The sequence below is a fragment of the Temnothorax americanus genome, unplaced genomic scaffold, assembly GCF_048541705.1.
Source record: "Temnothorax americanus isolate GAGA-0224 unplaced genomic scaffold, ASM4854170v1 Scaffold74, whole genome shotgun sequence".
NCBI classification, from domain to species: domain Eukaryota; kingdom Metazoa; phylum Arthropoda; class Insecta; order Hymenoptera; family Formicidae; genus Temnothorax; species Temnothorax americanus.
In genome coordinates, this window is record NW_027509797.1 from 522,279 (window position 1) to 534,426 (window position 12,148).

Genomic DNA, 12,148 nt, shown 5'->3' on the forward strand with positions numbered 1-12,148 from the left:
GTTTTCCGTGGGACGAAGAGCGAATGCCGAGACAGGGATTTGGGGAGTCTAAGTGACGCTGGGTTTACGGCAGTTCCCCCTCCCCCCCCAAGTCCGAAGACTTTCAAGAGGAGCGGTTCAGCGCTGGAAACAAGGAGTCCGCACCGAGCCAGAATAAAGTGGAGTTCCAGCGGAGTCGTCCTGAAATCGGCAAGGGGGAGGAGCCTGGCCAGCTCTCTCCCAGAAGACGCTGTGACAGGAGACTCGTAGAGGAAGAGGTTGATCCAGAAGAGACGTAGTCCGGTAACCTGCAGCAGCAGCTCGGGGTAGGACGAGAATCCGTCTCGGAGGAAGACCAGGGCTTCCTGAGGAAGAGGACCCGATAGAGACGTAGCCCGGTAACCCGTAGCAGCAGCTCGGGGTAGGGCAGGATTGTCTCGGAGTCCTGGGAACCGTTCGCTTATTCAGCTGCCCTTCCGAATTGTCGCGACGACAATCTTAAAGAGGGAGGGCAATGTTGCGCCCGTGCTGACAAGGGGAGGACCAGGTAGTGCCCTCACCGATTTAAATAAATTTTTAATATGTTGTAGGGTTAATCCCCCACTAATTAATGGTAAAGTGGCACGATGCAATACTCGAGCATTCGCAAGATATTTGCATTGAAAGTTTTTGTTTAAGAGGCTTCCCTAGTGTAACAGGGCCTAAAATGAATAATTTTTAAAAGGAAAACGACAAAGCCAATTGATGAACAACTATTCCCACATATTTTACTATATTTCAAGAGTGCATACAAATTTTTTTAAAATTTTATATCTGTTATTAAGCCCGTGCTAGCCATTTTTTTGGAGCGCCGCGAAAAAACGGTGACCACGATTGCAGCCGTTGTAGTTATCTGAAACAAAAAAAACATAAGTATTCTTAATCTACTTGAGTGTGGCTATCGTCTGAAACAGAGAATCATGAAAAAATATTGAAAATTTAAAAAATTATAGCAATTATAATTATTAAAATAATTATTAAAATAATTATAATCGCTATAATTTTTTAAATTTTCAATATTTTTTTATGATTCTCTGTTTCAGACAATAGCCACACTCAAGTAGATTAAGAATCCTTTTGTTTTTTTGTTTCAGATAACTACATGGCTGCAATCGTGGTCACCGTTTTTTCGCGGCGCTCCAAAAAATGGCTAGCACGGGTTTAATAACAGATATAAAATTTTGAAAAAATTTGTATGCACTCTTGAAATATAGTAAAATATGTGGGAAAAACTGTTTATCAATTGGCTTTGTCGTTTTCCTTTTAAAAATTATTTATTTTAGGCCCTGTTACACTAGGGAGGAAAGCCTCTTAAATGGACCTGTTCTCCAGACCTTTTTATGTATAATTGTTCTGAACCTGAATAAATCCGAGATCCTCCTTTTTAAAAGAGTGCTTCTTTTTTTCGCGAATCCGGGAGTGCGCGGCGCGAACGCGAGTGCTTAAGGGGTTAGTCTACTCGAGAATGGTCAAAAAATCGATTTTTTTTTATTGGCTTAAAAAATCCTTTGAACCCTTTAGAATAAGGGACGAAAAGTCTTATACCTGCCAGAACTCGTTTTCATTGAAATTTCGAGCTCCTACCCAAGCGCTCCGGAGTGCTCCGAAACGCCTATCTGCTGCAAATCGTTACCTGTTCGGCGGGTACAACATAACGATTTACCATTCAATTTTGAATTTCTCTAATACACTAACGACACCAACAGATGTCGTTAAAAATATTTTATAGTCAGTCAGAAGTATTTTCAACAGACAGCACGCCAGTATTGCATCATTTTGCTCTGAAACGAGTGTTTAGTGGCGCGAAAACCGTGGAAGTGGCATCGTATTTTGCAGCAAGCATTTTTAATCACGGGTACAAGAGTATTCTACATATGATGGACGTCCTGAACTTACAAATTGGGCCAAATGCCGTCGAAATGTGCGATAAAGCGGATGAGCTGCGAATTGCGATTGCTGACAAGCGGTCGTTCGAGACCTCCAAACAAGAAAGAATTAATAGAAGAATAGCACAATCGGCTCTCGAAGAGAATTTTTACGAGGTGGAAGGTTTACTGTATGACGCAGGAATAGCTGATTAATGGTAAGACGCTTAAAATGCAATTTTTTACTCAAAAAACTAGTACCGAAACTTTAAACGCGTTTTTCTCAAAACTATGTTTTTCAAAACGGTGTACACGATATCTCGAGTTCTAATCGATGAATCGACTTCAAATTTGGTACACATATTCTATGGAATAGTAGTTACGGAATGACGAACGATTTTATCATTATAATATTTTGTTCAATAATTATTAATAATAATAACACGTAATTTGAGTCCAAAAATGCAGCAAAAAAATTCAGGAATTTTTTTCTTGACGCCAAAAACAAGGAGAGAAAAAACGCTTCGTCATTCCGTAGACAATACAATATAGTTTATGACTATATTTTTTTTTTGGTTTCAGACCATCCACATTCCAGAAACCATGTACACCGTTTGACCACCTCTAAAAGACATGGTTGCGCGCGAAGGAGTGCCTCATCGCCATCTTAAAATTTTTCAACGCATAAAAATTTGGACATGTTCTCGAAACTTTAACAAAGAAAATAAAAAAAAAAACATTCATTTATCACCGATACTTCGTCTGAAATTAATACTTGAAAATTCGCCTGTTTTTGGCTCTCTCGAGTAGACTAACCCCTTAAGAAATAGCGGAGCGCAGCGCAACACAATATATATATATATATATATATATATATATATGTAAATATATATAATCATATATGACTATATATAGTCAATATATGTATAAAAAAGAACTGTTAACTTTTCAATAAGAATAAAACATTGATAAATTAAGTGTATATTTTTTCAAAAACTATACAATCAAAAGTGAAGCGATTTATCCCATATTATAACTTGGCGCTGCTTGGCGTGAGACGCTGCCGTGTCTTTTAATACCGTTCTTATACCACTGTTCGTCAAATTTTTAATACAAGAAACAAATCCTATCGGATGCCATCTATATATCGAATAATACAAATTTAAAAGTGTAATAAATATAATGCACATGTGTTGTGTTTATATATGGATCTATGTAATCTACGTGGATAAATGCTTTTATATATAATTTATATATAAATTATAAGAACTCATATATAATCATGTTCAATTGTATATAAAACATTATATGTATATAGGGGAGACCGGGGCAAAGACGATTTTTTCAAAAGCAATTTTCAACTATTAATTAAAATTTTTAAGCAAATTTAATGATACACATTTAAAGAGTGTTCCTTCAGGTACAAAATTGCTTAAGGAAGTTTTGCTGTACGTCGCTTAGTTTTGCCTCCAGGAAAGGAAAAGTGACACGAAAACAAATTTTCAAATTGAAAAATGCCGAGGCAAACTCGACACTTTGCCTGATCGACACAATTTGATCTGGAACTTTTTTTTATTGTCTGAAACTAAACATACATTGTTTATCGTGTATTTAGAAAGTACAAAAATTCGGAATTAAGTAAAACAATCTTTGGAAATAATGAGAACAAAAATTGTTGAACAATTAATTATTTTCATCTAAACTCATGTCTGAAAAACAATTTATGCAAGTAAATTCGCGATTAGACGTACGCATATATTTGTCATGGGCCATATAGCTGCATGACAAGCATTGTTTGTTATTATAGGAGCCAATAAAACGGCGTGGTGTTGATTTTGCCCCGAACGCCGTTTTTCACTTTCGTCACTCTAAAAATATAAAAAATTTGAAAATATGCAAAAACTATTATCGGATTCGTATAGAGTATCAAATTTTCCATAAAAATTACTTACCGGTAGATTTGCAAGAGTAAAGCTCGATGAAAGAGTAGTCGAGAGATCACAAAAATTACTTTTCACCATCAAAAACGCTTATGTTCGCTAAAAATTACACCATAACTCAGAATATGTCACCAAATTCCGTTGATAATACTATAAAGATCCATTTACAGTAGGAAAGGCAAGTTTCTGCGATAGATTTAAATTGGCAAAAAGCCTATAGTGTCAAGTTTGGGCCGGTGTCGAGTTTACTTCGGTCTCCCCTATTTAAATATATTTTAATCGCTTATATAATTATATATAGTCGTATATAATCATATATGATATCATATATAAGTACGGAAATTTTGCTTTTTATAACGCTACATGAAATTATATATAATCATATAGAGTTATATATATATATACTTCCATATGAATCTTATATGTATCCATACATGAGTGCATATATGATCCATTGTTCATATCTAGTTATATTTAGAATTATATATGTCCATACATAATGATATATGGACCCATATATAATTTTATATAAAGTACCAAATTTCATATATGTATAATCACATATAAACATCTATATATATATATAATTATATATAATTTTTTTTTCCCGGGTGTTATACCACAGAGCCTTTTTGTGATATATCATATACTATGAATATATAGGTGTTTTCCCCAAAAGTTTTTTTAAATCGATTATACTGTTATTGTTTCAAAAATTTAGTTTTACGCTATTGCGTAAAAACATAATGTTCAAACTTAAAACGCGTTATCTCAAAAGTATTTTTTCAAAAGTTTTGTCAGAGTTACACAAAAACTAACATTGATTTAAGCTTTACAAAAGTTATATATCTTTATTGAACCTAAAGCTCGTTGGTGGAGTCAATTTTACAACCAATTCTACTAAATATACTGTAACTTTTTTGTTATTCGACTATTTATCACATATTAATAAGCACCATTATTCTGCTTTTTAAATTGTTTGCTAAATATTAAAAAATTCTTCTAAATATCTGTCGTAATCAAATAAAATTATATGCAACTTTATTGATTATTAGTATTATTAATTAATTTAAATAATTGTAGAACACCGTCGCATTTATACACACCTGTTGATTTTGCACAAACAGCGTAATCGCGTTACTTCCAGAAAATTAAATCGCTGATACGTTATTAAATAGCCATACTAATATTCTATCCGCGAGAGAAAGCTTTTCCGCAATTCAATTGCCATGCTTACGAAATCTAGCGCTGTAATATTTTATTGCTAAATTTTTTTGCAATCTTGTTTGTAAATTGAATTTCGATTTTATTGCTGCGTAGAGAACAGCTCAATGCGCATGAGGTGGATATATTATTTTCGCTGATGTCTCTTGCTTTGATGCACATTATATTTATTTATTGTTTAAACTTTCTGTTTTTGTTTTATTGTGCCGAGTCAAAATGTGCCAAACTGATTGAAATGATATCATGACAGACAACAATAGTTCTATTGCGTTAAGAAATTTTTTGTTTTCAAAAATGGTCAAATTTTCTCTATTTTTTGCTATTCTTTCTTATAGGGATTTCTCTTAAGGGGATTCTATAGCGAAGGCCGAACTTCCTCGATGTCAATAATGTCAACATTTCTAATCCTGTTTTCTATGTCATCGGCCTATATCAGTCTTTGTCCAACTATAGATATCTGTCCTTGTCCGATCGCTGCGCCATCTCTTGCAACACGCAATACTGCTTATAGACTTTTATCTCAGTTGTATGTATGTATGTATGTATGTATGCTTTATTTCATTTTCCCGTAGGGTTCAAAAGGCGTTTTTTTTTTTAGGAACGATCCCAAACCTTTTACAAATACATAACACATCAATTTTATCTAACACAAATCTCAACCTGCATCCTTATCCTAAATACATAATACATAATTTACCCCCTCACGTCCTGGCCATGTTGCGGCCCTTTACAATCTCATACCCTCTCTCTTTTCCTCGTTCTCTACCTTTTCACCCTTTACCTCGCCATCCCATTCCCCTCGGCCCCTCTTCCTATCTTACTCTTTCTCCCATTCCTCCTTCTCCCTGTCCCATCTCCACTCTCCATCGTCCATCCAAATCCTCCCATCCGCAATCCTAACCTTCCCTCCCTTCGCCCTCTCATCCCTCGCTCTCTTCACAATTCTCCTCCTCGCTCCCCCCGTGCGTTTACGTGTGTGTGTGTGTACATATCTTATCCTACACAAATCTTAACCTACATCCTTATCCTAAATACATAATTCACCCCATCGCGTCTTGGCCATGTTGCGGGCCTTTACAATTTCATACCCTGCCTTTCTTCCTCATCTTCTACCCTTCCACCCTCTACCTTACCACCCCATACCCCTTAGCCCCCCTTCCTATCTTACTCTTTCTCCCATTCCTCCCTCTCCCCGTCCCATCTCCACTCTCCATCATTTATCCAAATCCTCCCATTCGCAGTCCTAACCTTCCCTCCCTTCGCTCTCTCCTCCCTCACCCTCTCCACAGTCCTCCTCCTAACTCATCCCCCATCCTATTTAAGACCCTAAGCCGGTCCTCCGATCGCTCCGTTTCCCCGCTCTCTTCTCTGATTTCTCTTCTCTCCCCTTTCTCTCTCTCTTCATCTTGCACCACCCTCTCGTCGTTCTTTCCGCTTGCGCTGCTTCCTCTTCTCCCTTCCTTCGTCGTACCGTAACCAAAACATCTTCTTCTTCTTCTCTCCCCTCTACGTAATTGTACTTATTTTCGCTACTCTTCTCTCGTTCTGCGTTTGGGATGCCTCAGAACAACGCGTACACTTACTCACGCCTCTTGCTCATGCAATCTGATGGCACGCGTCTTGCTTCGATCGCCACTCCGTACTGGCATCTCTCTACCGACCCATTCCATCGATCCTCCTGTCGATCCAGCAGCGCCCGCTTCTCCTTTTTATCGACTCGCTCGATCTCCGGTCGAAACCTCCCCATCGGTACCTCACCTCTCTATTTTACCAACTCACCTGTTTCGCCGGATCCCGTGCTTCCTTCTGGCCCTTCAAGTCTGCTCACCCCCACGGCCGCCTCTGCGCCTTCACGCCGCCACGCCTGGCAGGTAAGCATTCTCGCTTTCCTCTCTTCTCCTATCTTTCCTCTCTCCTCGCTTATAATAAAATTATAATATTAATACAAATAATTATTTTAATCACAATGAATTAAAGAGGTAACAGTATAAAATAAAATATTTAATTAAAATAAAATTTTTTTATAAAAAAACTTAGCGCTGCTTTTTTACTCTTGTTGCATTCTTCCCTAAATTATGTATATATTTCCTATTTACTGTTTTTTTATTCAATCAGAAATTTTAGTATTTTATTAAATTTTGTCTAGCAGCGCCAAGTTTTTTTTAGAAGAAAAATTCATTTTGTTTTGATTAAATATTTTTATTTTATACTGTTACGTCTTTAATTCCTAGTGATTAAAATGATTCTTTGTACTATTATAATTTTATTAAGAAAAATTAAGGTATTCCTTTCATGACACCAAAGTCTTAAGAATTAACTGACTTTTTGGTACGAGAAAGTTAAAATGCATATCTTTACGCTAGAAAAAAATTAAACCACATTACCGAACATATAAAGAAAAATTACGACTTTGAAAATTCAATATTTATATGTGACGTTATCGAAAAAGTCTATTTTCCACGTTGAAAGTTGACTTGAAATGTGGTTTATAGATGAATATTTTTAATGGCGACTTTCAAGGAATTATTTGGCAACGCTGCAAGCTGTGCGCTCATGTCACACGGTTTTGGACAAACTAAAAATTTATTTTTTTCCATGGATTCAATGCTAACTACTAGATAGATATATTTATTGGCTCCCCTCAGGGTTGCAAGGCGTTTTGTAGGGACGTTCCCAACCCTTTACAATCACTTAACCTACCTTAGCCTATTTTACAATTAACCTTACATACTAATCGCCCTACCTATCTTTACACACACACACACGCTCGCAAGTTCCCTATCTCTGTGGACTTCCGTTTCCGTTTACAATCTCCTCATTTCTCCTCTTTCTCTCATTCACTCCTCCCCTCCCCTACCTCCCAATCCCCTCCATCACCCTCTCCCTCCCTTACTCTCTCTAATTTCCTCAGCCATCTCTCCCCCTCCCCTTCTTCCCCCAACACCTCCCCCACCGCTTCCTGCCATGATCTCCCTCCCCCCCAATCTGCACAATCTTCCCACACGTGTTCCCACGTCTCCTCCCCCCCTCCACACACCCTGCACACTCTTCTCTCCTCTGTCATCCAATGTTTCACCCCCCTCATACCACCTCCCAGCCTGTATCTAGCCACCCTCTGCCATCTATTTTCTCCCCAGTTCTTTTTTAAGTACTCCGGTATCCCCTCCCCTTTTATCATGCCATACCACTTGTTAAATTTTGCCTCCCCTATCTCCTTCCACCTCTCTTCTCTTTGTATTCTCTTTTCTCTCTCAAGCACGTCCTCCCCCCTCCACCTCCCCTCCTCCCTCAGCTCCTCCACTTCCTCTATCTTCCATCCCCTGCTCTCCACCGCTTCTTTTCTCTCCTCCTCCCATCCCCCCCTGCTCACCCCTCTTTTCGCCCTCCTCTTTACCTCCTCCCAGCATTCCCTTGCCAACTCCCCTCCCTTTCCCTCCTCCAATTTTTTCTCATACCCCCATGCTCTCATAACCGCCCTTCCTCTTAGTTTCTCCCTTTGTAACTCCTCCCTAATCATATATCCCGGTATACATCTTTCCACTCCCAACACCCACCTTAAATATCTTTCCTGTAATCTCTCTATTTCCCCTCTTTCCCTCCACCCCCATATTTCCACTCCGTAACTTATCACCGTCCAAATCAACTTATCAAACAACCATATTCTCCTACCCCAATCCCCCCCAAACCTCCTCTTTCCGATCCCCCATACTTGTCCCAGCAACGCCGCCCCTCTCCTCGTCCTCTCTTTTACATGTTCATCCTGCCTCCCATTACATTTTACTACATATCCCAAGTAGCAGAATTTTCTCACCTCCTCTATTATCCTACCCTTCCACCTCCAACTCACCTTTTTCCATCTTCCTCCCCCTTTTCTGCATCTCATTATCTTCGTTTTTTCACTGTTCAATACCAATCCCTTTCTGTCCAAATACCCCTCCAGTTTTCCTATCATTCCTTTCATATCTTCCTCATTCTCCGCCAACATCGCTATATCGTCTGCATAAGCCAGTGTATATATCTTTCTCCCTCCCAGCTTTATTCCACCCCAGCCCCCTTTTTTCAGTTCATCGTCAATGTCCGCCAGCAGCAAGGTGAACAGAATCGGACTTAACGGACACCCTTGTCTGACTCCCCTTCCTGTCCAAAATCTCTCTCCCATCTCCTCCCCCACCCTTACTCTGCATATCGTCTCCCCCAGCAGTTCTTTACACCTCTCCACCAAGCCCTCTCTTACTCCCCTTTTTCTCATGGCTTCCACTAGAATCCTCCTGTCCACCGAGTCAAAAGCTGCTTTTAAGTCCACGAACATCACCACCATCTTCCCTTTCTTTCCATTTACTTGCCTGTTTATCAGGTGATTCAATACGTAAATGTTGTCCGTGGTCCCAACCCCTCTTCTAAACCCTGTCTGACTCGGTGGCAGCAAGCCCTTCTCTTCAACCTCTTTCCTCAACCTTTCCGCCAGTACGGCAGCATACACTTTGTATGCCGTTTGTGCTAACGTCACCCCTCTGTAGTCCCCCACTCTTTCCCCCTCCCCCTTTTTTCCTATAGGCACTATAATTCCCTCCCTCCAATCTTCTGGCCATCCCTCTCCTTTCCACACTCTATTACACACTTCCCATAGCCATTCTTTCACAACCTCCCCTCCAAACTTCCAAACCTCATTCGGAATTCCATCACTTCCCAACGCTTTTCTCTCTCTAAGCTTCCTCACTACCTCCCACACCTCTTCTCTCCTTATCTCCTCTTCCTCCTCCCTCCTCTCCCCTCCTCTCCTTGTTCCCATCACCACCCTCCCATTCACTCCTCCCAACAACTCTTTAAAGTACCCATCCCATTCCTGCATACTAATTCCCTCATTCACCCTCCTTCTCCTCTTTCTCTCCCTGTTTACCACCTTCCATACCTGCCCCTCCGTCCTGACCTCCTTTACTTCCTCTTCCCATTTCTCCACTTCTCTTTTTTTCTTCCTTTCACATAGCTTCTTGTATCGCTGTTTTTCTTCCCTGTAACTGTCCCCCTCTCCTCCTTCCCTTCTCCATTTCCTTAACATGTTGCCAACTCTCTTTTTTCCCTCCCTACATTCCTCATCCCACCAGCCCCTTCCTCCGCTTTTTTTGCACCTTCCATTCACTTCCTTTAATACCTCCCTTATCCTCCCCTTCAACCTCTGCCACTCTTCCTCCACTCCCCCTCCTCGAGCTTGCCTGTCCCCCATTAACTCTCTAAATTTATTCCTGCCCTCTTCTGACCAGTCCCCTCTCTTACTTCCGCTCCTTCCCCCCTGCCCCTTATCTATACTTTCCTCCCACCCTTCCACCCACGCTGTCACTGGCTGATGGTCTGAATCGACCTTCTCTTCTACCACCACCCGTTCTACCCTTTCCCTTGTCCTCCTGTCCCCTAACACGTAGTCAATCACCGACTCCCCTCTTCCCCCTGTATACGTCCATTCTCCTTCTTCATCACCTCTTATTCCTCCGTTAAAAATCGCCCACCCACGTTCCCCCAGGAATCTACACAGCTTTTTTCCTTCCCCATTTACTTTGCCATCCTTCGATCTCCTCTCTCCTTCCCCCATCTCTTCTTCTCCCTCTTCCACGAACCCTCCTTCCTTACCGGTCCTTGCGTTAAAATCCCCTCCTATCAGCACTCTCACTCCCCTCTCAATCTCCTCCACCCATTCTTTCAGGTCTTCCAACTTCCGGTCCATATCCTTATTTATATATACTCCCACTACCCTCCACCACTCTTTTCCAAGTTTCACTTTTATCGATACTATCCCTTCCTTATCTTTTTTCGTCTTCTCTCTTTCCATTTTGATCCCTGCCCTCACCCCTACTATCATTCCTCCTATCGCCCTTCCCTTCCGGCTCTTCCTCCCTGCTCTCTGCACTTCCCATACGTAGCCTCTTGGCATTTTTTCCTTTATCCTTTCCCACCCCTTACCGTCCACCCACGTTTCGCATAACACCATTACGTCCCAATCCTCCAGCCTTTTCCAAAACTCTTTATCTTTATTTGTTAGCCCCGCCACATTCCAAAAGGCCACCTTATAAATACTACTTCCCCCCCCTCTCTCTCTCCTCTCTCCCTCCTCCCCCTCTTCCTCTCCCACTCTTCCACCCAGCTCCTCTCTCTTATCCTTCTCCATTTCTGCTCCTCTTTCTTCCCCCCTACCCGTTCCCTCTCCCTCCTCTATTCCCCCTGCCTTTGGTCTTCCTCTCTTTCATTTTCTTTTCCTTTCCCTTGCCCTTCCTCCCAGCACCTCTCTCTGCCATTCCTAAGCACACCTCTAACCTCATCCCACACCCACCATTCCCCCTCTATCCATACTCTTCCCATCCCTATCCGTACCTTTTTACCCTCTCCTCTTGCCTTCCATGCCACTTGGTTTATCTTCCATTTTATCCTTCTTTCCTCCCATGTCAAGTCTTCGTCTATCCACGTATTTTCGCCTCTCAGTTTCCACTTATTTCTCATTATTTTCGCCTTCTCTTCTTCACTTCCCACTTTCACCACTGCCATACCCCCCTTCTCTCTTCTCCCCGCCTCTATTTTTCTAATCTCCTCTATCTTCACCTCCACGCCTAACTTTTTCATCACCTCCGCCACTCCCCCCTTTATTCCTCCCGCATCTTCCTTCACTCCTTTTATCAGAATGTTTCTTCTCCTTTCTCCCCTCTCCTTTACTTCGTACCTCCTTTCCAGCCTTTCCACCCTCTCCTTCCAATCAGTCTCTCCCCTCCCCTCCTCCCTCGGCCCTCCTCCGCTTTCCTCTCTACCTCTTCCTCCCCCAAGACCTCCTCCCTTTACCTCCATCTGCATCCCCTCCAGCTTTCGTTCCATGTCCTCTATTCTTTTCTGGAGCTCTCCTTTCTCCCTTCTCCACATCTCCTCTCTCTCTTTCAATTCGCTTTTTATCTTCTTTACTTCTTCCATCATTGCCTCCTTTTGCTCCTTCGCCACCTCTCTAATCTCCTCTCTCACTCCTCTTAACCCCTCCCTCATCTCCTCCCTTATTCCTCTCAGCAACCCCTTCACATCCATATCCTCCCCCCCTGCCCCCCCTGGTGGCGTTCTCACCGTTTTGTTGCT

General features: G+C 41.3%; 1 protein-coding gene across 1 annotated transcript; it reads right to left on the reverse strand.

Annotated features, from left to right (window-relative positions):
- Positions 1 to 7,586: 7,586 nt before the first annotated feature.
- On the reverse strand, positions 7,587 to 11,204 carry LOC143906617 (uncharacterized). Its single transcript, XM_077422812.1, has one exon. It carries the CDS (start codon positions 11,202 to 11,204, stop codon positions 7,881 to 7,883), a length of 3,324 nt encoding a protein of 1,107 aa, XP_077278938.1. The 3' UTR covers positions 7,587 to 7,880.
- Positions 11,205 to 12,148: the final 944 nt, after the last annotated feature.